The sequence below is a fragment of the Phyllopteryx taeniolatus genome, chromosome 5, assembly GCF_024500385.1.
Source record: "Phyllopteryx taeniolatus isolate TA_2022b chromosome 5, UOR_Ptae_1.2, whole genome shotgun sequence".
Lineage (NCBI taxonomy): Eukaryota > Metazoa > Chordata > Actinopteri > Syngnathiformes > Syngnathidae > Phyllopteryx > Phyllopteryx taeniolatus.
The window spans coordinates 26,514,036-26,540,203 of NC_084506.1; the positions used below are offsets into that span (position 1 = coordinate 26,514,036).

Sequence of the window (26,168 nt, forward strand, 5' to 3'; positions counted from 1 at the left end):
ATATCAGCCCCAAAAAACACACCACTGTTTTTGTGTTTTTAATAAAGATGTATAAAAACATAATCAAAGAGAATATAAAGAAATTAACTGGTTTTATAAAATGTAATTACTGTACATATTGTAGTAGAGTGGAACCTCCATTTAACAGACCCTAATTTAATGGACTTGGGATTTAACGGACCGTTAGAATTTTAAGAATCGCCCCTTTCATGCACCAGTGAGGTAAGTTTGGATACACTTTAAAACTTTTCAAACATTTTAAAGTTTTGTTTATATTTATTTATAATCATTTTGTTCTGTATTAGTTGTATTTAGCCCACAAAAAAAAGTACAAAACAATAATGTTGTATTGTACTGGTGATTTTAGGCCACAAATAAATGCTGCAATTTAATGGACAATCTGATTTACCAGAGGACCCCTTCCCCATATTAGTCCGTTAAATCGAGGTTCCACTGTACAGTGAACTCCAACATATTTGCAGTTTGGTGTTTGCTTATTTGTGGATTTTTGGGGGAGAGGGGGGGGGGGGGGGACCTAACCTCTGTTATTTACTAAAATTTTCACCCATTTGCTGCTTTTGTGGTCATGCCAAAGCCAATGTAAAACATAAAAATATTACTTGGGCACCATCTGGTGCCATCTTGCTGCGTTGAATTGAGGGGAGGCGGTATCATGGAAAGAGAGCTGACGATGATTAAATTTAAATTCAAGGATGATGTTTTAGTTAAAATTGTGAAAAAGAATGGGAACATGCAAGGTTTGCAACTCAAAGATAAGCTACACAAGAACTACGATATTGAATTTCATCCGTCATTTTAAAACCCACAAAGACAGTACTACAGTAGCAGTTTAGTACACCTATAGCTGGCATAACATCAACTGAGTTTCATGTTTATGGGTTGTGTGTTTGATAGAGAAGACAATAAAGTAACACAAAATTTGGAGGCTGCATGATTAGGATTGATAACTAACGCATAAGTGCAAAATGGCGAATGTGCAAATGTATGTTGTGACTGCGCCAGATTATATGATTTTACCTAAAAAATGACTTGGCCTGCTTGAAATTTAGTCGGATCGACTTGACTTGCCTTAATTTGGTCACAGTAACTTGGGACTTGCTTGAAACTTGAAGGACGACATGTGACTTAGTCTAACCTTTGGCTTTTATTTAGATGCCAATGAGCTGTTTTCAATTGCGGGGGGGAACACGTGATGTTTCTGCATTGGGAGGTTGAAGTTTTCCACTTCCTCTCTATTTTTTCTGAACAAACCTTTACGAGCCAATCCTGCAGCAGCCACACTGTGACATCACCAATGAAGACAGTCACCTCTTTGGTCCACGACACACCTTGACGACCGCGGTCCTCGTTCGTGGCGTGGATGCTTGAAAAGCAGAGGAAAGACGTCACTGAAGTGTCACGCGCTTCTCCCGTTGCCATGGCGACCCTCTGACCTGAAGTCTCCGCCCTTGCAGTCCTGCGCCAGGACGTAGGTGCACGCTCCCTGAAAGTGGAGCATGCGCCCGTCAAAGGTGCGGTAGTGAGGGTCGCCGAACGCGATGCACGTGGCCGGCCGGGGGAGGCAGTGAGGGCAGCACAAGCCTGGCACCACTGACAGCATCTCATCCTAGCGCACACACACACACACACACACACACACACACACACACACAATGAAGTTAGTGATGAGACTGCAGATGTGCCTAATCAGCGTAAACCCTCACCGATGGGCCAATCTCCATGATACTTTATTTACATTTTTATTTATTTTTAAATGGTCAATCATTTTAAAAGAATGCTTTTCTCTTTGTCAATTTGAAACACTAACACTGTTATAAAACCCTGATTTGAAAACCTAACCCTGTTTTCGAACCCTACTTCCTAACTACCTACCCTAATAGCACACTAGCCAACGACTTGAATACCTTCTACTGCAGATTTGAAAAGGACACTTTCACACCCCACACCCACCCAGCCGCACCACCGACCACTATCACACCACCGACTTCTGCGTTAACCATCCGCGAACAGGATGTGAGACGCATCTTCAAACAACAAAAGATTAACAAAGCGGCAGGCCCAGACCATGTGTCCCCATCCTGCCTCAAAGTCTGCGTGGACCAGCTCGTGCCAGTCTTCACACAGATATTCAATAGATCTCTGGAACTGTGCGAAGTACCATCCTGTTTCAAACGCTCCACCATCATTCCAGTCCCCAAGAAACCTACAATCTCGGGTCTAAATGACTACAGGCCTGTCGCCTTGACATCTGTGGTTATGAAGTCATTTGAACGTCTCGTGCTGGACCACCTCAAGAGCGTCACAGGTCCCCTGCTGGACCCCCTGCAGTTTGCCTACCGAGCGAACAGGTCTGCGGATGATGCAGTCAACACGGGACTGCACTTCATCCTAGAACACCTCGACAGTGCAGGGACCTACGCGAGGATCCTGTTCGTGAATTTCAGCTCAACGTTCAACAGCATCATCCCTGAACTCCTTTCATCCAAGCTTCTCCAGCTCAGCGTCTCACCCGCCATCTGCCAGTGGATTTACAGCTTCCTGACGGGCAGGACACAGCAGGTGAGGCTGGGGGAGACCACCTCATCCACACGCAGCATCAGCACTGGGGCGCTCCAAGGTTGTGTCCTCTCTCCGCTGCTCTTCTCGCTCTACACGAACGACTGCACCTCAGCCCACCCGGCTGTCAAACTCCTGAAGTTTGCAGATGACACCACTGTCACCGGCCTCATCAAGGACGGTGACGAGTCTGCATATCGACAGGAAGCTGAGCGGCCGACACAACCTGGAGCTGAACACGCTCAAGACTGTAGAGATGAACGTTGACTTCAGGAGGCATCCTTCGCCACAGCTGCCCCTCACGTTGTCCAGCTGCCTTGTGTCAACCGTCGAGACCTTCAAGTTTCTGGGAATTACAGTCTCTCAGGACCTGAAGTGGGCGACCAACATCAACTCCATCCTCAAAAAGGCCCAGCAGAGGATGTACTTCCTGCGTCTTCTGAGAAAGCACGGCCTGCCACAGGAGCTGCTGAGGCAATTCTACACAGCAGTCATCGAATCAGTCCTGTGTTCTTCCATCACAGTCTGGTTTGGTGCTGATACAAAAAACGAAAAACTCCGACTGCAACGGACAATCAAAACTGTTGAAAGGATTGTCGGTACCCCCCTACCCAACCTTGAGGACTTGCACGCTGACAGAACTAAGACAAGAGCGTGCAAAATCCTCTCGGACCCTCCACATCCCGGTCACCAGCACTTCCAGCTCCTTCCCTCAGGTCGGCGCTACCGATCAATGCAAACTAGAACTAGCAGACAGCTTCTTCCCTCTTGCGATCAACTTCTTAAACACCTAACCTACAATTCCATTACAACATGCTGGCAATTTTTTGACTTGAGTTTGTTGTCACATTTCTGTATATTACTCGTGCACTCACTGTCATAGTCTCGCCAGGCTGCACTATTTGCATATCTGTTGTTGACCAATACTGGCCACGCATGCCAGAGTAGCATCTGCTCCATTTGCACACTGATTGAGGAGTATCTGCAACATTTGCACAATCAACATTGTCCCAGATTATCGCACTACTCGTCACTTTAAACCGTATACCATCCTTGAAGTCTCGGCGCCCTTTGCAGAATGGTCATTGCACCGGACTATTGCAATATTAGTCATTTGAACTGCTCTAAGTGCTAGAGGACCTTTTGCACAATTTTCAAAAAAAAAAAAATGTACCGGCATTACCAGACAACTAGCAACCCTTTATTGCTCAGTGAGCAATTATTTATTTTTTTGTCAATGTCTTTATGTCTCAAAAGTGTTCTCTGTCAATTGACTGTCTGTTGTCGTACACAAATTCCTTGTGTGTTTTTTTGGACATACTTGGCGAATAAAGATAATTCTGATTCTGATTCTGTTTTGATACCCTTATTTAAAACCCTAACCCTGTTTGCAAACCCTACTTCTGTTTTGAAATCCTAATTTGAAACCCTAACCCTTTTTTAAAACTGTAATTTGAAACCCTAACCCTGTTTTTAAACCCTAATTTCAAATCCTAACCCTCTTTTAAAACCCAACTTTAAAACCCTAACCGTGTTATGAAACCCTAATTTGAAACGTTACCTTGTTTTGAAACCCTCATTTGAAACCCTAATCCTGTTTTGAAACTCTACTTTGAAACACTATCACTATTTTTAAACACTAATTTGAAACCCCAACACTGTTTTAAAACTCAACTTTGAAACCCTAACCCTGTTTTAAAACCGTAATTTGAAACCCTAATCCAGTTTTAAAACCCTACCTTGAAACCCTAACGCTGTTTTTAAACCCTAATTTGAAACCCTAACCCTGTTTTTAAACCCTACTTTGAAACTCTAACCCTGTCTTGCAACCCTACTTTGAAACCCTAACATTGTTTTTAAACCCTAATTGGAAACCCTACTTTGACACCCTAACCCTGTTTTCAAACTGTAATTTAAAACACTAACCTTGTTTTTAAACCCTAATTTGAAATCCTAACTCTGTTTTGAAACCCTTCTTTGAATCACCAAATAAACTAAATGATTAAATCATCCATCCATCCATTTTCTGAGCCGCTTCTCCTCACTAGGGTCGCGGGCGTGCTGGAGCCTATCCCAGCTGTCATCGGGCAGGAGGCGGGGTACACCCTGAACTGGTTGCCAGCCAATCGCAGGGCACTTACAAACAAACAAACAACCAATCACACTCACAGTCACACCTACGGGCAATTTCGAGTCGTCAATTAACCTACCATGCATGTTTTTGGGATGTGGGAGGAAACCGGAGTGCCCGGAGAAAACCCACGCAGGCACGGGAAGAACATGCAAACTCCACACAAGCGGGGCTGGGGATTTAACCCCGGTCCTCAGAACTGTGAGGCAGACGCTCTAACCAGTCATCACCGTGCCGCCGATTAAATCAGTCGTTGTTTTAAATTTGCTCATTTGTGTCCTCAGAGTACTCCACGTTTACTTATCAAATAATCTGACAGTGTCAGGTTACCACGTTTGCTCGTATACTCTGACGACTAAGGGTGCTGCGCGTTAATTTGGAACAATGTTTAGACATGAACTATTTGATATGTTCGAAGGGTGTTTTTCAGCCAATCAGAATCAAGTTTTCACCCAAACCATTGTATACTACTGTGTGCATTGTTAGCTGTGCTTCCAAGCACCTTAAAAAAACACGTATCGATCGATTTTTTTATTAGTATTTTTTTTTTTATATTCATAATTTTTTGTTTTAGAAAATACAGCTTATTGTCACAGTCTTGGAAACGAATATTTTTCGACACAATTGTTTCCATTTTCTGTACTTTTCCAGATGCGGAAGTTCAGGAAATCAAATTCCATACTTTTCTATACTTGCATAGGAACCCTGGGTCTTGGTCCCTACCTTGCGAATAGCGAGGGTTCACTGTCTTTTCGCATTGACTGACCGTATTGCAAGTAAGGGGAGGGCAGCGTTCACTGTGACAGTGCACGTCTCCAGACATACACGTGCAGCCGGTGCATTCGTCCACCTGCCACTGCTCGTTGGACAGGTACACCGTGCCCTGGTGCACACACGACACGCCCCAGTCTACAACACACACACACACACACACAGTTACATATAATAGAATCTTTGCCAACACACTCAGCAGCTGGCTGGTTGTGTTACCTTGACATTCATGGCAGCATTTCCCTGGTAACTTCACTTGTTTCTGACCATCGGGACAAGGTGCGGATGAACAATCCTCAATGCTGCACTCAATGTAGCCCAACTAAATAACACGCACACACACACACACACACACACATACAGACACACACAAGGAGATTAGTTAATTTTTTGCAACCCTATGCATGGTGCGACTTACATTACAGGTGCAAGTGACACAGTTGTCGTCGCTGTCCGTCCAACTGCTGCCGCTCGCCACGCGTCGGTTCTGACCCTCGATCACACATTCTGCAGCATGAGCGGCAAGCCAGCGTAATCTTAAACAAAAGTGTTCAACGAGAGATGGAGAAGGGGAGGGTGTTCCAGTGATGTCACCTTTGCACACAGGGCAGCATGAGTCTGGAGGGGTGAACTGCTCACTGGGAGGACAAGTGAGGGGGAGGCAGCCTCGATGCAGGCACGTCCATGTTAGATCCTGTACAAAACACACACACACACACACACACTGCAAAACAATGTCAAAATATGCACATTGCGTTGTATTCGGTTGTGATACGTTACCCTGCACTGGCAGGTGAAACAGGGGTTGTCTGTAGCCAGCACCTCATTGCCAATCAGCGTAGGAGTGCAGTTACTGAGAGGCTCTGGGGACACACACACACACACACACACACACACAAAGTCTCAAGTGAACCCTTTGGAATTAACCGGATTTCTGTAAATTGGTCCTAAAATGTGATCTGATCATCTTAGTCAAAGCAATAGATAAACACAGTTTACATAAACTAATATTTCACAAACACACCTTGACTTAAGAGTTTTATTTCTTCTGTGACCAAGCTGGTAACTCAATTTACTTGTGTATAAATTCCGTTTCCCCCCAATGAAATGATTTGAGATGCCATTAATCCGTTTCAGACACGCCACATTTTTTTACAATTAAGCAAAACAGCAGTTTTGAGTTTTTCATTCTCAAAAAGCAATGCCCAATGTGAACCATTCCTTGAACAAAAAAGCTCTAAGCTTTTAAATTGAATGAAGCTAGGAGGGGCGGCACGGTGGACGACTGGTTAGAGCGTTCAATCCCTGGCCCCGCCTGTGTGGAGTTTGCATGTTCTCCCCGTGCCTGCGTGGGTTTTCTCCAGGCACTCCGGTTTCCTCCTACTTCCCAAAAACATGCATGAATTGGAGACTCTAAATTGCCCGTAGGTGTGAATGTGAGTGCGAATGGTTGTTTGTTTCTATGTGCCCTGCGATTGGCTGGCAACCAGTTCAGGGTGTACCCCGCCTCCTGCCCGATGACAGCTGGGATAGGCTCCAGCACGCCCGCGACCCTAGTGAGGAGAAGCGGCTCAGAAAATGGATGGATGGATGAATGGAAGCTAGGAGGGGTTACAAAATTATCTCCAAAAGCTTTGATGTTAATCAGTCCTCAGTAAGACAGACTGTCCGTAAAAAAGAAAGTTCACCACTCGAGTGTGTGAAGAAAAAAAAGGAAAAAGAATGGTCCAATAATTCCTTCTGACACTTTTGCATGCGTGATCTGCAACCACAAGTTTGATTGCTGCCAAAGGAGGCTCAACCACTTATTAAATCCTAAGATTCATTATTTTCCCACCCTGCATTAACATTTGGTAAAAATTGTGAAACATATCATGGTTACGTGGTTTTAGTTTAAACTATTTAGTCTTTCGTTGTGACTTCCTGTAGATGTAGATCAGATCACACTTTATGTCCAATTTAGAAATGCAGGTAATTTAAAAGGGTTCACATGTTTTTTCTTGTGGCTGCATATCAATATCAGGTGTTCATTCGTAGTCTAATTTGTATTGTTCTGCTACTACTGACGTGCACAGACAGGACAGCAGGCGTCGGGTCCAGAGAACAAGATGTTGTTCTTGGGACAGTCCACCAGACTGGGACACTGTTTACGGTAACATCGCAGGTGCTGCTCTCCGTCTGGCATCACCTGAATTCACACACAGTTTGCGTTACTTATTACAATTTCTATAATTACCACAAAGGACAGTCTGCTACTTTTCACAAGGTGTCTCGAACAGTATTGAACACCAAGACAATTCAAAGCAAGCTGCAAGCAGAATTTTCCATTCTTAATTCCTTGAAATGATCATCAAATTTTGAAAAAAACTGTTTGTAAAAAAAAAACAGTAAAATATATGATAAATAAAATATATCATTAAAAAGATGGTCTATTGATGTTTGAGCTGGACAAATCAAATTATATGATGATAAGTATCTGTTTTTCTTGAAAACATAAAAATTGACAAAAGCAAATTGACTGTTTGTAAGAAGTGTCCTCCAATTCTGAGATGACCCACATAAACTAGAGAGTGGTATTAAAATCTCCATGTCTTTTCCTACCTCACAAGTGCAGACCTGGCAGGGGTCTCCAGCCGGATGGAAGCTGTCTCCTGGGCCATACACCCTGCCCTCAAACACACAGTCTCCCCCCCCCCAAAAAAGCCCATAACACAGTAAAACACCACAAGATAGCAGATCATCTCGTTTACTCGACTGAGTTGTCTTACCGGCGCACACGGGGCAGCACTCTCCTGGCACTTTGATGAAGTTGCTGCACGGGGAGAGGCAGTGAACTTCAGAGCAGGTCGTCACGCCGTCCACACACATGCAGCTGCGGCAGTGGGACGAGTCGGCGAACCAGCTGCTTCCCTCCGCATACTTGCCTCCGTCGTACATACAACCTGGCAGTAGACAGACATGTGACAGCTTCATCTTACCGTGCTGCAAGCGGTGGGAAGGAAAATATGAGCCTCTGAAGGGAACTCCAGTGAAAGGAACTCTCAATGCTTCAGCATTCCAAGAGATTTTGGACATTTCCAGCTTTGTGGGAAAAGTTTGGAGATGGCCCCTTCCTGTTCCAACATGTCTGTGCATCAGTGCACAAATCAAGGTTCACGGATGATAAAATTGGATATGGACGAAACTGACTGGCCTGCACAATCCAGACCTCAACCCTGTAGAACACTTTTGAAAGAATTAGAATGGAGACTGAGAGCCAGGCCTTTTCATCCAACATCAGTGTGTGACCTCATAAATATGCCTCTGGAAAAATGGTCATAAATTCCCATAAACACTTGTGGAAAGCCTTCCCACAAGAGTTTAAGATGTTATAGCTGCAGAGGGTTGACCGATGTTATATTAAACTCTTTGGATTAGGAATGGGATACCACTTAAATTAATATGTGAGTCAAGGCAGGTGAGCGAATATACATGTATTTTAGGCAATATAGTGTATCTTATTTTGTAGTGATCCAGACCAAGAAAGACAGGCAAAACAACTGTGTCTGATGGCAACGTTTATAAGAAGCCGTGTGTGTTTTCACGTGTGTCAACGAGCGTAAAGCTAGTTTACCAGTGCTGCTAATGGTATAAAAGGTGAAAAAATAGCCAATTGAATTTAATTTGAATAAGCTAAAGCTAAAGTATAATATATGTCTGTTAAATAAAGGCAATTTAAAGTGGAAATAAAACCTGTTTCCTGAAATATTCATCTCAGAAAGACAAAATTCGATTCGCTGGTGTTACTTACAGTTAAAGTGTTTACGCTTTGTATCGAGATGCAGGCTAAAGTTCCACAGGGTCCCTGCCGTTTCAATGAGTTCAAGACTGCAGAATCTGCACAGCCCAGTGTTTTCTTTTGCGTGTTGTTTTACAACATCTGAGGTCTTTGTGGTTGAGAAGGCCAAATTGAATTAACATTGAGTAAGAGAAGAAGATCTTCAAAATATGGTCTTGAGAACAGTCTCGAGACCAAAACTGGTCTCCAGTATTACGACGACAACAACTTGGTCAAAATAGGCTCATATTTGTACTTGTTATTTCCCCCCAGTGTGTGTTGGTGACCATGTGCTGGCGTTTACCTCTGCAGCGAGGACAGCAGGCCGTCGGCTCGGTCAGCTGATGCATGCAAGCCAGCTCGGGACACTGTGGAGTGGAACACTGCACCTCTCCAGCCTGTAACATATGCAACACGTCAGCCCTGTGAATTTTCTGCCATTTTAGTGGCGGGAAGGGACAAGAATTCCCACCTGACATGTGCACGTGGAGCAGTGGTTTGACATCAGCGTCCACGTCTGTCCGTCACTGTACTCCTGTCCATCCAGCATACATCCTCACAGCACAACAACACATTCTGTATACTTGGTTCACACTTTTAAATGGAGTCATAGTAACCATTGTCATTTCCCCCCCCCAACAAATGAATAGCTTTTTGGGGGCCTTAGCGATTTTTGAATGTGCGTGTACTTTGGGCAGCATTTCAGTTCGCCTTGCCAGTCTATTACCATGATAGTTTAAACAAGTACAGTACGTGCAGTACCTGCGCACTCAGGGCAGCACCGTCCCGGCACAGTGACGGTTCGGCTGCAGGGCGCTGGCGGGCACACGAGGGGCACGCAGGTGACCGTGCCTCTGACGCAGGTGCAACGCTGGCAAGGTTCGGAGGAGGGTGCGAAAGTGATGCCGTGGGCGCGGATCACGCCCTCGTACAAGCAGGAGTCGCACACGGGACAGCAGCCGTCGGACGGGACGGGGTGGGAACACAGCACGGGACAAGGTCTCCGCTTACAGCTCACCACCTCCTCCTAAGGGATGCAGGCAGACCGTGGTCAATGATATCCAGCTTCATGTCCATGTACTAGTATGCAATTTGTCCTCACTAGTAAGAAATTTCAGCACACTAATACAGCTAGGGCGCTCTTGTAGAACAACGGCCTTACTAGTAATGTGTTTTCCACGACTGTATGATATTTCAGCTTTGGCATACTAATGGCACAACTATGGTACTAGCGAGGCAAAACTGTGCTAGTTGACATCTGCGCACTACTAGTACTACTAGTGAAGAGCTAAATGTTAACTAGTATAATGTTATGTCACTTATAGTACTAGTAGCATGCAGATGTTAACGAGTGTGCAGTTTTGCCTCACTAGTAACATGCAGTTGTCCTACTAGTATGCCTAAGTTGTGCTACTAGTGTGCTAAATATCATACAATGCTGGAAGGTAGTAGTGGGAAAACATTACTAGTAAGACACACGAGTGCCCCCGAGTAAAAGGCTCGGCTTTCGACAGCCATCTTAACGTCTATGTACTAGTCTGCTCAAACGGCTTTCCATACGCGGCGACAGGCTGGAGGCTTCTTGTAAGTGGCAGACTGACCAGACAGGAGCAGGAGGAGCAGTGGTCCAAGGGCGAGGGGAAGGATGAGCCCGACTGATATTCCCTCCCGTGATGTCGGCATGTTCCGGTGCAGACGGGGCAACACTCGCCCGGGGGGGTCACCGGATGCAAGCAGGCGGCACTTGGACACGACACGTGTGAGCACAGCACACCGCCGTTCTACACGCACACAGACACACAATAAATCTAATATGGTCTAGTGGATCTCAAAGTATAGCACAAGTACCATGAGTGTTCATACTCCCAGAGGTTTAAACCTTTTAAAATACATTATAGTAGATGTTGTTAAAGATCAGTTAAGTTGTATTAAACGTTTAAGTACTTATACATTTGCCCATTTTTTTAATATATACTTACTACGTTAATGTATTTTGTTGGTCATTATGGTGGTACTTGGAAAGTTAATTTTTTTTTGAGCTGGTAGTTGCTGTAAAAAAATTGAGAACGACTGGTCTAGATTGGTGGATGTCAAACTATTTACAGGACTTTTTTACGATACCAGTATGAGTATTCCCTCTTAAGTACCAACAACATTAGTACTTTAGATAAAATTGCAATTAACATAATGACAGAACATTTTGAACAGACCTTTCTTTCTTTCTGACGCACATGATTAATTCGCTGATGCGTCAAACAGCCTAAGTGTAGTGCCAACTACTGGTGAGGAGGACTTACTCAATGTCACTTTTTTTGCCATAAGTATCGGTGGCTGGTATTGGCAGCCTTCACAAGTACCCGTTACCTTCGAATAAGGCCGTTATCGGCCCAATACCGCCCCCATCCCTGATTATGACCAACATTAAAATACAGTGAGTGTTAATGTGTAAACAAGGCAGATATTTTATTATTAAAAAGTATTTAATGTTTTTGTAAGCTTCTGTAACATTATACATTTGTACATTAATGCTGCGCTCAAATATAGGAAAATGAAAAACTGTACCTTAATAATGATTCAATTAAAATGAGCTGCAAATAAAAGTTAAATAAAAAGTGTAGCAAATGTGTTGTACTCAAAAGTTAAATACAATTGAACTGTATTTGGAAAATGTGCTGTACATGAAAAATAAAATGTACTGTTCTGGATGCATAGCTACAAGCTTTATTCGAATATATTTGATTGCATTCCATACTTAAAAATATTGTAAATTGGATTTGTGTTTAATTGCGTGACTAAATGAAGCCTAGACTCTACGGTGTACCCCGCTGCTCACCCAAAGTCAGCTGGTATACGATCCAGCTCACCCGACACCCTAATGAGGACAAGCGTTATAGAAAATGGATGGCTAGAGGAATCCAGAATGTTTGTACCAACCAGGCAGGAGCACAGCTGACAATGGTCTGTTGGATGCCGGAATCGTTCTCCGTTGAAACAGTTCCGTCCCTCAAAGTTACACCCGTCGCACACGCCGCACGCGCATCCGTCCAGCGCCGGATGAGAACAGGACACGGCAGGACATTTTCTCTGTGTACAAACCACCTCGCCCCTCTGAGGAGAACAACAATGAGCATGTGCACGATTTAGTGTGTATGGTGACTGTTGTACTCACTGAGCATGCGCACTCCCGGCAGCTGCTTTCTCCTTCTGCCAGGGTTTGTCCGTCGACGTAATCTACACCTTGAAAGTGGCAACCTGCACGGACGTGGTGAAAAAGAGGGAGGATGAGATCACTTTGACAGTAAATCACTGATTAGCAGAGATAAAAACAGCAAGAAAAATCCAATTAAAATTGAATTCCTAAGGCAAAGACCCAGGACCCAAATCCAGCCTTTCACAGCTTTTTTTTTGTTTTAGCCCCAATAAAGCAAATCTACTTCATGTTTCTTGCAAAAATGAATGCGCGTTCAGTGTGTATACAGTAAATAACCCCGCGATCAAACTCTTGCATGGGACGCAAGTCTGAACATAGGATCGAAGGACACGGCGTCTCTATGAAAAGTTGGCCGCCGCAGGCTTCTGCACTAGCAGAGGCCGTGATATGGACCAATCATAGCCAAGGTGTTTTCCATATTTAAATTGGGGAAGATGAGCGATCCACTCAGAGCAAAGCTCATTTAGCTACAACAGCTTGAAAAAGGATTTTTAATTTTTTGTTTTGCATTTCCAACCAAAATTATCTTGCAAACCTGATATGACATCAAAGGTTATTATTAAAAAAAAAAAAAAAAAAAAGAACTGATGGAAGAGGACCTTCAATAAATAAACACAAAGTCATAGACAACCACAATGCATCCCACCATCATAGAAACCCTCCAAGTTCTTATGGCATATTTTATGACCTGTATGAAATTACATCCTCAGTGTAGCCCTCAAGTTGAATACAATCGTGTCGAATACTCACGACACTATTGAACAATTATTCAATAATACATGGCAATATGGTAAGCGTGCACTTGTCGGTGCTTTTTCACTGTCATTTGTCATACACAGTATGCAATGTATGTGCCAAAGGAAGACATACCGTCACACACAGGGCATCCACACGTATTTGTGACAGGGTGAGGGCACAGCGTCACTGGACAAGACTTTTTGACACACCGCACACTGCCAGTCTAAAAGTAAACGCACACATTTCATGTTGTGTGAAGCGGTAAGACAAAGGTGAAGATATACGTACTTGCGTGCGTGCGTGCGTGTGTGCATGTGTGTGTGTGTGTGTGTGTGCGTGCATGTGTGTTTGATGCTACCTGGCAGGTGCACTCCGAGCAAGGATTCCCCGGGTCAGGAATGGACTGTCCATTAGCGAGGACTGCTCCATTGTAAAAACAGCCTGACAAATGAAGACAAATATTTGGAGCGTGTTGTCCTTTGGATTAAGTGTCACAAAAGAAAGCCAAAAAAGGCCAAAGAAAAAGCAAAACAAAGTTCACATCTCATAATAATATTACTTTATTCTCCTGAAATCAAACTTTTGTCCCCATATTAAAAGAAAAAAATTATATTAAATTTCTTCAAAAGATTCTAGTAATATTTTCCTCATAATATTATATAACTTATTTTTTATAGTAATTGATATTTGTTAACATCAATATTATTGATCATCCTCATAAAATTATATATTTTGTCTTGTAACAAATAAAACATTTTCTAGTCACATTTTAAGGTATTCTTGCTTATATTGTTGCTTCATTTTCATATTGATTTTAGTTTTTTGTTTGTAATTTTATTATTCTATTACACACTTAAGACATTTTTATTCTTGTAATATATAATTTATTTTTAAATCGTAATATTATGTGAAATTCTTGTAAAATTCCGATTGCTTCTCATAATTTTTTTTTTAGTGACATTTAAAAAAATCTTGTAATAATCCATTCTCCTCAATGTTTTTCCAGCGATACCTGTATTTTGACTTTTCCATCAATCATCATCATCATATTTTTGTTGTTGTTTTAAAATCAAGTTTATTGTTTTAAAATCACAAATTTTTTTCACAGTATTAACATTTTTGTAATATTATTCTTTAATAAAAATTTACTTTTTTCTGGTAATTTTTTTCCTCATAATATTATACTCAGGGCATCGAATCGATCGCAACCGGACTGTTCTGTGTGCAACAAGGCTTAGTGAGGACACACTAGCCACTATTTGTGTGGAAGACTCAACTATTTATGGTCCAAGTCTTCCATACAAACAATGGCTAGTGCGTCCTCACTAAGCTTGCTCATCCTGCTCGGATGAGAGGCGGATCGTCTTCTAAGACAAACAAAACTGTCCAGTTGCGATCGATTCAATGCCCTGAGAATAAAGCGACCTGAATGAATGAGAATATTCACAGGCAAGCTCATACTATTATAACTTCATTCTTGTAAAGCGTAGGTTTTTTTCTTAGAGTACTACAATTTGGGGGGAAATGTTTAAGCAAACTAATCATAATATTATGACTTTATTCTCGTAGAATGAAAACATTTTCCTGTGATTATAAATTTTTCTTTCCTTGTTAAATCCCAACTTCATCATACACACGAGTTTTAGCTCCAACTCACGTTCACATTCTCCACAGCACTGTCCCGGCGCTTTGTACGGGTGGCGGCACTCAGCGTAGCACGGCAGCTTGGTGCAGACCACCTCGCCCGCATAGCAGTAGCACACAGCACACGGGTCTCTGTGGTCAGCAAACTCAGTGCCGTCGGCGTGTTCGCTCCCGTTATACATGCAACCTGCTCAGAGCAGCCAATGAGAAACTACTCAATATACACTACTCACAAAAAGTTAGGGACACCGGGCTTTCGGGTGAAATTTCAGAATGAACCGAAAAGGTAATATAACCTTTATAAGTCATCTTAATTCCACTTTCTCTTCACTTTTTAATTCAGGAAATGTATTTATAAAGGAAATGTATTCATCAATTCATGGATCAAAGCGTAAATCCACGAGTCGGAGGAACACAAAAGTCCAGTTTTGGCTCATCCTGAAATTTCACCCAGAAGCCTAATATCCCCTACGTTTTGGGAGTTGTGTATTTTTTCACAGTAGATGTTGATTAATGTTCAGATGAAGTTTTCCTCACCTTTACAGGACATGCAGCAGTGTCGCTGCACGGGGTGCTTACAGTTGCTGGGGGGGCAAGGTTTCCTCTCACACCTTACGGAACCTTCGTGGCACACGCACGCAGCGCACGGGTCCGAGGCGTCGTCCCACATTTCCCCGTTGGCTCGCTCACGACCGTCATACAGGCAGCCTGCAGGACATATGCTCAAGGGCTACATTTAAAATGGACAGATGGAGCCGGTCATTTGTCGATCAAGTACAAATTTTTCCAACCATCCATCCATCCATTTTCCATTGTGGTTAGCGTCACTAGGGTCGCGAGTGTGCTGGAGCCTATCCCAGCTATTTTTGGGTGAAAGGCGGGGTACACCCCGAACTGGTCGCCGGCCAATCGCAGGGCACATATAAACAAACAACCATTCGCACTCATATTCCCACATTTTAGAGTTTTCAATTAACCTACCATGCATATTTTTGGGATGTGGGAGGAAACCGGAGTGCCCGGAGAAAACCCACACAGGCACGGGGAGAACATGCAAACTCCACACAGGCGGGGCCGGATTTGAACCTGGCACGGGGAGAACATGCAAACTCCAGACAGGCGAGGCCGGATTTGAACCCGGGTCCTCAGAACTGTGAGGCAGATGTGCTAACCAATCGCTCACTGTGCTGCCGTTTCCTTTTCTATTTTTGGTTTCAGTGTTTACAACATTGTTTATTTTTCTATTTAATTTTAACAGTTACAATACATAAATTGACAAATTTAAAATGCATATTTTTAAATTATTATTATAAATATATTTACCACTTATTTAATAAAATGAGTAAAAAATGTTCAGAATCAGAATCATCTTTATTTGCCAAGTATGTCCAAAAAACACACAAGGAATTTGAGCCGCTCTAGTACGACAACAGACAGTCAATTGACAGAGAACACTTTGGAGACATAAAGACATTGAGAAAAAAAAACAGTCACTGAGTAGTAAAGGGTTGCTAGTTATCTGGTAATGCCGGTACATTTATTTATTTATTTTTGACAATTGTGCAAAAGATGCAGAGTCCTCTACCACTTAGAGCAGTTTGAATGACTAATATTGCAATAGTCCGGTGCAATGACCATTGTGCAAAGGGCGCCGAGACTTCAAGGAGTGTATGCGGTTTAAAGTGACGAGTAGTGCGATAATCTGGGACAATGTTGATTGTGCAAATGTTGCAGATACTCCTCAATCAGTGTGCAAATGGAGCAGATGCTACTCTGGCATGAGTGGCCAGTATTGGTCAACAACAGATATGCAAATAGTGCAGCGTGGTGAGACAACTACAGTGAGCGCACGAGTAATGTATAATTGGCCCCACAGAAATGTGACAATGAACTCAAGTCAAAAAATTACCATCATGTTGTAATGGAATTGTAGGTTAGGTGTTTAAGAAGTTGATCGCAAGAGGCAAGAAGCTGTTGGAATGTCTGCTAGTTCTAGTTTGGATTGATCGGTAGCGCCTACCTGAGGGAAGGAGCTGGAAGAGCTGGTGACCGGGAAGTTGGAGTCCTCTAGCACTTAGACTTGACTTGTTAACTGTATATCTATTTTTTTATTTTACATTTTTGTAATATTTACAAGAAAAATAACCAGTTGTTTAATAAATTAAAACATGTGTCTGGGGAGAGGGAAGTCTGGGCTTCCCTGCTTTAGCTGCTGCCCCCGTGACCTGACTCCGGATAAATGGAAGAAAATGGATGCATGGATGGTTTATTTTACCAACATTTGTTCTTGTATTATTTACAATAAATTAATTCACAAAATATTGAATACACTTTTTAATGTATATGTAGAATAGTTTATTTTACTAATATTTTGTATTACTGTTTACAATAAATCTATTAACCAATGACTTAATGAGAATAAATATCAAAATACATGTAAATATGTCACTGATGGTGTAGTGGTACACTCGCCTGACTTTGGTGCGGGCAGCGTGGGTTCAGTTCCCACTCAGTGACGTTGTGAATGTGAATGTGAGTGCGAATGGTTGTCTGTGTCTATATGTGCCCTGCGACTGACTGCCGACCAATTCAGGGTGTAGTCTGCCTTTCGCCCGAAGTCAGCTGGGATAGGCTCCAGTGCCCTGTGACCCTAACCGGGATAAGCGGTGTTGAAAATGGATGGATGGACATGTAAATATATAAAAAATGTAAAAAAAGAAACACTGGCAGAAATCAATAATAAATACATATGATCTCGCATCTCCCCTGCTCCCACGTCTTACCTTGACAGGTACGGCAGCAGTCTTGCGTGACGGGGTGGGAGCAGGAGGCGAAGGGGCACGGCTTCCTCTGACAGTGCACCGTACCGTTGGCGCACGAGCATAACTGGCAACGGTCCGACGGCGAGTAGAAGCGCTCGCCGTGTCGGTACGTTTGGACCTCCAACTCGCAGTCCGAAGGGGGCGCTGCAGCCAGAACAAGTCACGTATGAGCAAATACTGAAAGCAATACGGAACATTAGTCCAAAGTGCACTTTTTTAATAATTGCGCTCTCTGCACTTGCTTCTAAAAGTGGGGATAGATTCATGAATTGAGATTTTCCATTTGTCATACCATATGAGTTTCATACAGCAAGCGCCATTATGTTTAATGACATATGGCTTTGGCCTGAGCACGAAAAAAGAAAAGAGGTGAGTTTTTCAGCAGATAACAGAGGATAGGTTCCCTAATAACTTTTACAATTTTACAATTAGGCAAATTCACAAATGGGAAACTGCAAATATGCGGCAGTTCACTGTAGTTCTAATGTAATGATCATAATCACTTTCATACTGTGATTTTTGTCTGCACTTCCTTACCAGGACACTGGGGGCAGCAGTCTCCAGCCAACACGTGCGGGTTGGAGCATGACAGCGGTGGACATCTCTTCATAAGACATTGGACATTTCCATTCTGCAGGAGATAAGAAGACTTCTTTTTTATATTCCGCCTAATTTAATATCATACTTAAATAGTGGAACCTCCAAAGTCAAATGCCCGACAAGTGATATCATTTGGAGTTCAAGCAGCATTTCTCTCAAAATTCAAACAAAAAGCGTCGGGAGCAGCCAATTTTCAATGAACCTAACATTCTGGTTTTTGGGAATGTGGGAGGAAGCCAAAGTACCCGCAGAAAACCTACGCAAGCATTGGGAGAACATGCAAACTCCATACAGGAGTCCATATTCTCAACCTGAACAGCAGAACTGTGAGGCAGATGTGCTAACCACTATTTCACTGTGCTACCTGTGACATCACAAATCAGCAAAATTCAGAACGGCTTGCTCATAAACGATTGACTTGGTTGTGTACTTTACACATTTGATGGGTGGACAGGCACTCGTCAAACACAGCAATTTGTATACAAGCAATTAAAATATAAAATTTTAAACATTTCCTGAAACAAATTCCTTGTATTTACATGATTTCCTATGAGCAAAACAACCCAGTGTGGATGTGATTACTCACAATGCAGCTGCAGGTCCTGCATGCATCAGTGGGATGTGCAAACTGGTGGCCGTTGGGGTGCTCCTTCCCGCCATAGCTGCATCCTGAAGAGCAGGAAGTCTTGCAAGTCATGTTGTCACTCACTCAGTCTTCATTGATAATTAATTCATTTCATTATTTGAATGTCTATAATTGCCCCGCCTGTGTGGAGTTTGCATGCTCTCCCCGTGCCTGCGTGGGTTTTCTCCCGGCACTCCGGTTTCCTCCCACATCCCAAAAACATGCAGGGTAGGTTAATTGAAGACTCTAAATTGCCCGTAGGTGTGAATGTGAGTGCGAATGGTTGTTTGTTTATGTGTGCCCTGCGATTGGTTGGCAACCAGTTCAGGGTGTACCCCACCTCCTGCCCGATGATAGCTGGGATGGGCTCCAGCACGCCCGCGACCCTACTGAAGATAAGCGGCTGAGAAAATGGATGAATGGATGGATGGATGGATATAATTGCTTTCAAATTCCAATGTTTCACACTGCACATATTGGGTGTATTATCAATTGATCGATCTAGCTCGCTACCTCCTGTATGTGTGTAAGTAAGGCCATTTCAGTAGTGTGTCTGTGTGAGAGTCAGTAATGTGTGAGACCATTTCAGTAATGTGTGTGAGCGAATCATTTTTTTCAACTGTATTTGTATTGCATTTATCCATCTATCTATCAGCTCACCGTTACAGCTGTTTCTGCAGCACGTCCCCAACAGTGCTGCGTTGCAGCGGGGCCGAGGACACTGAGCCAGCTGGCAGTCGATCCTCCCGCTCGCGCACTTGCACTCCTCGCATGCGCTCATCGGGTTGGGGAACGCTTGCCCGTCCACAAACACGTGGTTCTCAAACGAGCAATCTTAGGAGGAGGGGAGAACAACACATTTTAATGAAGGAGGAAAGACAACAACATTCCTATGTTGGACAGCTGTTATGGATGTCATTCAGGATGACCTCTCCCACACTACAGAAAAATTATTTGCTCACACTCACACACACACACACACACACACACCAACACACACACTAGTTAAACACTTTTATACACACGACCGAAAAATTCCTGTGGAACACTCTCACACAGACTACTGAAAAATTACCCTCTCACATGGAAAAGAAAAAACACTTTTCATGCACTACTGAAATGCTCTGAGACACAATACTGCAATGCTGACACACACACTACTGAAAAAAAAAATGTAAACACTCTCACTCAACTGAGAAAAATTCATTCACATAGACCACTAAAATGCTCTCACCAACTACTGAAACGCTCTTGAGTACACTAATGAAACAATCTCAAGTACATTACTGAAAAAAAATATTCGCTCACACACACTACAGAAATGCCCTCTTATACTATAGGAATGCGCTCACATACATTACAGAAATGCTCTCACACAAACTACAAAAAAACTGCTCATATACATTACTGAAACATGCTCGCAAGCTATTGAATTGCTCTCACATTCACCACTGTAAAATATATTCACTCACACACATACTACTAAAATGCTTTCTCACGCTACTGAAATGCTCTCACATAAACTACCAAAAAAATATTTGCTCATGTACACTACTGAGTCACACACCCTACTGAGATGCTCTCATACAAATTACTCCAAAAATATTTGCTCATATACATGACTGAAACACTCACTCAACGATTGGAATGCTCTCACATTCACTACTGGAAAATATATTCACTGACACACACAACTGAAATGCTCTCACGATCTACTGATACACTTTCACACACTAGTGAAATTCTCTCTCATTTTGATGTAACGCTCTCACATTCACTACAAATAATTATTTGCTCACAGTACTGAAACACACTGCTGCAATGCTCTTACGTTACTGAAAAACAGTATTTGCTCACATGCATGACTGAAATGCTCGGAGTCTGACACACAGTGAAACACACACACACGCGCGCACACACACACACCACTGAAATGCTCTCACAGACTACTGAAAGATTATTGGCTCATACACACTACTGAAACACACACACACACAGACCTGGACATTTGGGGCAGCACTCTCCAGCTTCTGTGAACGGGTTGCTGCAGTTGAGTGCCGGACAAGTTCTTCTCTCACACTCCACAGTGCCGTGCTGCAGGGGGGAGGGGTCACAGGGTCAGCAGGAAGGAGTGTGAAGTCCAACGTCTCGGTCTCACGCTCACCAGGCAGGTGCAGACGTGGCACGGCTGCTCGGGCGTCCCGAACGTCTGCCCGTTGCCGTAGATACGGTGATGATACGTGCAGCTGTCACACGCCGCGCAGCAGGAGCCTGACAGGAGGCACAACACATACATCGATTTTTTTTACCCTTTGAATATTAGCACTTTAGGTGACTAAGATGATGACTTTATCTTGTACTCTGCAATACAACTTTTCAAAACTGCCATCTTTTTATTGTAGTATGACCTTTTAATTACTCTTGTAATATTGGTTTTAGTCATAAAAAATTATGATTTATATTATGATATTGTCTGGCAATATTTTTCCTTTTTTCCCTCGTGATATTATGATGTTATTCAAGTAAAATTGTGACTTTTTCTCATGTCACAGTCTTTTTCTTGTAATATTTATATATTTTTTTACTCTTAATAATCGGGTTTTATTTATTTTAATTAAAAATCATAATATTGCATCTCTTTCATCTTAAAATAACACCTTTTTTCATGTTATGATTATTTCTTTACTCTTGGGATATTTGACTTGACGCTTTTATGAATATTCCAATATTTGCATTTTTTCCTTGTAAAATTATAATAGACAGTAGTTAAATGTTTTTCTTATGATGATTTTATTTATTTTTAACGTCAGAATACTGACGTTTTGTCACATTTCATATATTTTCCTGTAATATTTACTTTATTCTCCTAAAATGTCTATGCCTTTGTCCAACGATATTATAATAGCTTTAAATTTCTCCATGTAATATTATAAGTTTATTTTGCTTATTTTGTTTGTACTTGTTTCTTTATTTTCCCAAAATTATAATTTCAGGGTTCCAAGTAATATATTTTTTAATATATATATTTTAGTCTCATAAAATAGTATTTTTATCTGCAAGGTGGAGGACTGGTTAGCACATCAGCCTTACAGTTCTGAGGACTCCAGCTCAAATCTGGCCTCACTTGTGTGGAGTTTGCATGTTCTCCCCGTGCCTGCGTGGGCTTTCTCCGTGTACTCCGGTTTCCTCCCACATCCCAAAAAACATGCATGGTAGGTTAATTGAAAACTCTAAATTGCCCGTAAGTGTGCATGTGAGTGTGAATGATTGTTTGTTTAAATGTGCCCTGCGACTGGCTGGCGACCAGTTCAGGGTGTACCCCGCCTCTCGCCCAGAGTTAGCTGAGATAGGCGCCAGGACACCCCCAACCCTAGTGAGGATAAGCGGTGTAGAAAATGGATGGATATTATGTCATTGTCATAATATTGCGATATTAACTTTTTCTTGAAATATTATTACTTCATTTTTCTAAAATTAAAATTGTAAAGTTCCTTTTGATAAATTTCAAAATGATTCTAGCAGTATTTTTGTAATTTTGTTTTCTCTTTTTCTCTAAATATGAATATTTATTTCTCTTAATATTATCATTTTTTTTTCTTGGAATAGTTGGACTTTTTTATCCTGTTCACAACTTCACACACACACACACACACACACACAGTTTTAGTTACCAGGGGTCTTAGTGGGATGCAGACATGTGGTGGGGGGGCACTGGATGCGGGTGCACTGGGGGTCTCCATCCACACATTCGGGGTGCCACTTGGTGCCATCTTCATACTCGGACCCATCCAACTCACATGCTGACGCACGAAAACCAAGATCAAGACCATGTCATCCATCCATGCAAACATACTGTGGTGTACCTAATGATGTGTCTGATAAGATAAGAACTGCGAGCGCGTCTACCTTTGCAGACGGGACAGCACCGATGTGGGTCTCGTATGGGGTCGGAGCATTGCACGGGAGGGCACTTTTCTTCGTGGCAAACTACGTTTCCGCTCTGTAATGCGGAAAATGCATGTCACAGAATGATGCTGAATTGAAAAGAAGAAATAAACGTTGGCTGTGTGGACTTGCCCTACACCTGCACTGCAAGCAGGGTCCACTTCCGGGTGGGATGAACACTTTTCCGTCGCCATACACCCTCCCTTCAAACTCACACTCTGTCAGAGCATACACACACTGAACATTGTAATATCTTTAGGATACTACTTTTCAAATATTCATCTTTTTTCTTGAAAATATATATTTTTCTTGAATATACAGTTTTTTTAATTTAAAAAAATAAACATGACAATATAAGACTTTGTTCTTCTTCAAAACATTACTTTTGCCTTGAAAATATACATTTTATATGCGCTTTTTTTTAGTTTGTTTTTGTTAAACTACATTTCTTAAAGATTGACAACTTTTTTCTTGATAAATACAACACATTCTTAAAAATATTAATATTAATTGACAGTTTTTTTTATGAAAATATAAACTTGTTTCTTGAAAATAAACTACTTTCTTCATGAAAATCTCACACTTTTTCTTGAAAATGTTTGACCTTTCTTGAAAATGTATGACATTTTTCCCAAAAAAGGAAGCTGTAAAAGATATAAAACATTTTTCTCAAAAATATACTTTTTTTAAAAAAAATTTAATTATCTTTAAACTACAAAACTTGTGTTCTCCAAATATCTATAACTTTTTTTCTCACAAATATAATACAATATAATATACCTATATATAATATATAATGTACAGTACAAACCATTGCAGGCTGGACAACACTCTCCCTTGCGTTTAGCTGGGTGGCTGCAGTGTGGTGCAGGACACGACGCCTCCGTGCGCTCACAGGACACTTCACCTGCCTGATAAAACACATTGACTGCATTACACTCACATCAACTTATCAATTTCCTCATGTAATAAAGTAACATTAAACACTACTAATCGAAAGCACAACTCACAGAGCAACGGCACTCAACGCAAGCATCATCTGTGGACGGAAACTTCTGTCCATCCAGGTACACTCGAGACTCATACTCGCACTGATCACACCTACGAGCCACATAAACATACTGGATGAATATCATTCTCTAATAGAATCGATGAATTGATTAATGGGTAACAGGTGGCTGTGTTACCGTGGACAACAGTCTCCGGCACGATGCACAGGATTGTGACAAAACAGGGCAGGACACGGTCGAGGTAAACATGCAACATTTCCATCCTGAAACGGAACACAAACACACACACATCTATATATATCTCACATAAAATAATACTTAGTCACTCTTGAAATATATCACTACAATTGTTCAACATACCACACATAAGCATTCTTCACAGCGATCTCCTGTCGGGATCACAGCGCCATTTGGGAAATGGTGACCATTCACACCACAGCCTGAAACACAGTCATGGTTGCACTTAACAGCACACTCACGTACACACACACACACACACACACACACAGTTACATGACAAGACCTTGGCACACTGGACAGCAGGAGTGGCGTGGAGGCGTTGGGTTGGTACAGGGCAATGGGGGACATGGCTCCCTCTCGCAGCGAACATCGCCCTCCTGGGGGCAGAACACCATGCCACTTCTTTGGTGCAGAAATAATTATACATATACTACAAATAATGTAGCTTTGTTCATCTTTCTATGTCAGCGATGTACAGTGACAGGCAGAACAATTACATGCTGTTCCACTACCACCATTGCTACCACACATTATCCTAATTTCAATACACTGTATATACTATTTTTTGTGATATTTTTGTTTGGTGGTGTGCCAGGAGAGTTTAGCTAATGTCAAATATGTGCCCCGGCTCAATAAAGGTTGGGAAACATCGGGAAAGACTCCCACTCACAAAACAGTGGCAGACATCACACGGACTCTCGGCTGGCCTCCATTTTACGTTGTGGTCATAACGCACACTGGCGTGGAAGCAGCCTGAGGACACAAATTCACTGCTGTATTATCAAGCAGGATTTTTCTCTCAAAAATATATATTTTGTTTAAATCGCAAACAAATACAGTATGTCTTTTTGCTGAAAATACATGCCTTTTTTACCCCCAAAATATAAAACGTTTTCTCTAAAATGATTTTTTTACTGCAAAATAAACTGGTTTTTTTTTTCAAAAAGAACTTTGAAACAAATTTTGAAAATACATAATTTTGGGGGGAAAAATACAAGACTTTTTCTCAAAAATGTTTATCTTTTTCCCACAAAAGTATGTTGCTTTTTGTATTGAATGTATGACTTTTTGTCCTCAAAAATAAAATAAAGATTCTTGTAAATATACAACTTTTTCTCAAAAATATATTGCAAATTTAGGGGAAAATATTTTACTTTTTTTCACTAAAATATGCAACATTTCACTTTTGTTTACCTTTTTTTACTTTAGTTTTTTTCCCTCAAAAATATGTTATTTTTTCTTAAAGATACTGTTAATAACACTGTCTTGAAAATATGATTTTTTTTTTTTAAATATAACGTTTTTCTCAAAGATTATTTACTTCTGTTTCTCCAAAATCAGACTTTTGTCTTGAAAACTGTTTTCTTGAAATTATACAACCTTTCCCCCCCAAAACATGTTTTTCTTGCAAGCATTTTTGGGTAAAATATATAAAATGTTTTTCTCAAAAAAACTTCATACAGTTTTTTTCTAAAAAAATATATGACTTTCTTCCTTGGAAAAAAAACAACTTTTTTTCCCAAAAAAAAAAAAAAAAAAAAAAAAAAAGATTGTGATCGTGTGATGAACGCACGGCAGATTGGACACAACATCAAATAGAATACATATCCAATTAGCTCACAGCAACAAAAATGTCATGGGTTTTGAATTTTACAGGTTGAAGTTTGACATGAATACATGAAGTTGTCGATTGCTCTTGACACAATGGCTTCGATACGAGAACGTGGATGTTGAACTGTGTTACCTTTGCATCGCTGGCAGCAGTCTCCAGGTCCACTCTCCCTTTGTGTGCAGTCAAGCGGGGGACAGGGCACGGCCGAACAATCCCTCTCACCCCCCTGTGTTGGCAAACAGAGGATCATTTCAGTTTGTTTTTACTCATAAGATTGACTTTATTCTCTTGTTTATTTTCTTGTTTTATAATTATATATTTTTCTCAAAATATGAAACTGAACCCTTCCCAGTAATACTTTTCCCTTTGTTCTCTTACAATATTTTTATTTTTACTTTACTACAACAATTCTCGTAATACTTCTA

General features: G+C 41.6%; 1 protein-coding gene across 3 annotated transcripts in view; it reads right to left on the reverse strand.

The window, feature by feature from the left end:
• Window positions 1–26,168, reverse strand: part of kcp (kielin cysteine rich BMP regulator) — a 39,643-nt gene that overhangs the window by 3,063 nt on the left and 10,412 nt on the right. For 2 of the 3 annotated variants that reach the window (XM_061774247.1, XM_061774249.1), the window contains 35 exons: window positions 25,876–25,969; window positions 24,802–24,884; window positions 24,415–24,508; window positions 24,252–24,331; window positions 24,069–24,154; window positions 23,892–23,982; window positions 23,693–23,792; window positions 23,014–23,099; window positions 22,843–22,936; window positions 22,608–22,736; window positions 21,101–21,207; window positions 20,937–21,030; window positions 19,597–19,770; window positions 18,898–18,980; window positions 18,249–18,342; window positions 17,673–17,855; window positions 15,427–15,597; window positions 14,903–15,076; window positions 13,604–13,686; window positions 13,378–13,468; window positions 12,466–12,548; window positions 12,231–12,404; window positions 10,898–11,077; window positions 10,059–10,323; window positions 9,769–9,851; window positions 9,601–9,694; window positions 8,248–8,421; window positions 8,081–8,163; window positions 7,547–7,667; window positions 6,260–6,342; window positions 5,898–6,173; window positions 5,699–5,801; window positions 5,475–5,617; window positions 1,455–1,627; window positions 1,273–1,384 (listed from right to left, as the gene is read on the reverse strand). In XM_061774247.1, coding sequence (XP_061630231.1) covers window positions 1,273–1,384; window positions 1,455–1,627; window positions 5,475–5,617; window positions 5,699–5,801; window positions 5,898–6,173; window positions 6,260–6,342; window positions 7,547–7,667; window positions 8,081–8,163; window positions 8,248–8,421; window positions 9,601–9,694; window positions 9,769–9,851; window positions 10,059–10,323; window positions 10,898–11,077; window positions 12,231–12,404; window positions 12,466–12,548; window positions 13,378–13,468; window positions 13,604–13,686; window positions 14,903–15,076; window positions 15,427–15,597; window positions 17,673–17,855; window positions 18,249–18,342; window positions 18,898–18,980; window positions 19,597–19,770; window positions 20,937–21,030; window positions 21,101–21,207; window positions 22,608–22,736; window positions 22,843–22,936; window positions 23,014–23,099; window positions 23,693–23,792; window positions 23,892–23,982; window positions 24,069–24,154; window positions 24,252–24,331; window positions 24,415–24,508; window positions 24,802–24,884; window positions 25,876–25,969 — 4,338 coding nt within the window. The remainder of the gene's footprint in view (window positions 1–1,272; window positions 1,385–1,454; window positions 1,628–5,474; window positions 5,618–5,698; window positions 5,802–5,897; window positions 6,174–6,259; window positions 6,343–7,546; window positions 7,668–8,080; window positions 8,164–8,247; window positions 8,422–9,600; window positions 9,695–9,768; window positions 9,852–10,058; window positions 10,324–10,897; window positions 11,078–12,230; window positions 12,405–12,465; window positions 12,549–13,377; window positions 13,469–13,603; window positions 13,687–14,902; window positions 15,077–15,426; window positions 15,598–17,672; window positions 17,856–18,248; window positions 18,343–18,897; window positions 18,981–19,596; window positions 19,771–20,936; window positions 21,031–21,100; window positions 21,208–22,607; window positions 22,737–22,842; window positions 22,937–23,013; window positions 23,100–23,692; window positions 23,793–23,891; window positions 23,983–24,068; window positions 24,155–24,251; window positions 24,332–24,414; window positions 24,509–24,801; window positions 24,885–25,875; window positions 25,970–26,168) is intronic. The other variant, XM_061774248.1, reaches the window with a different exon arrangement.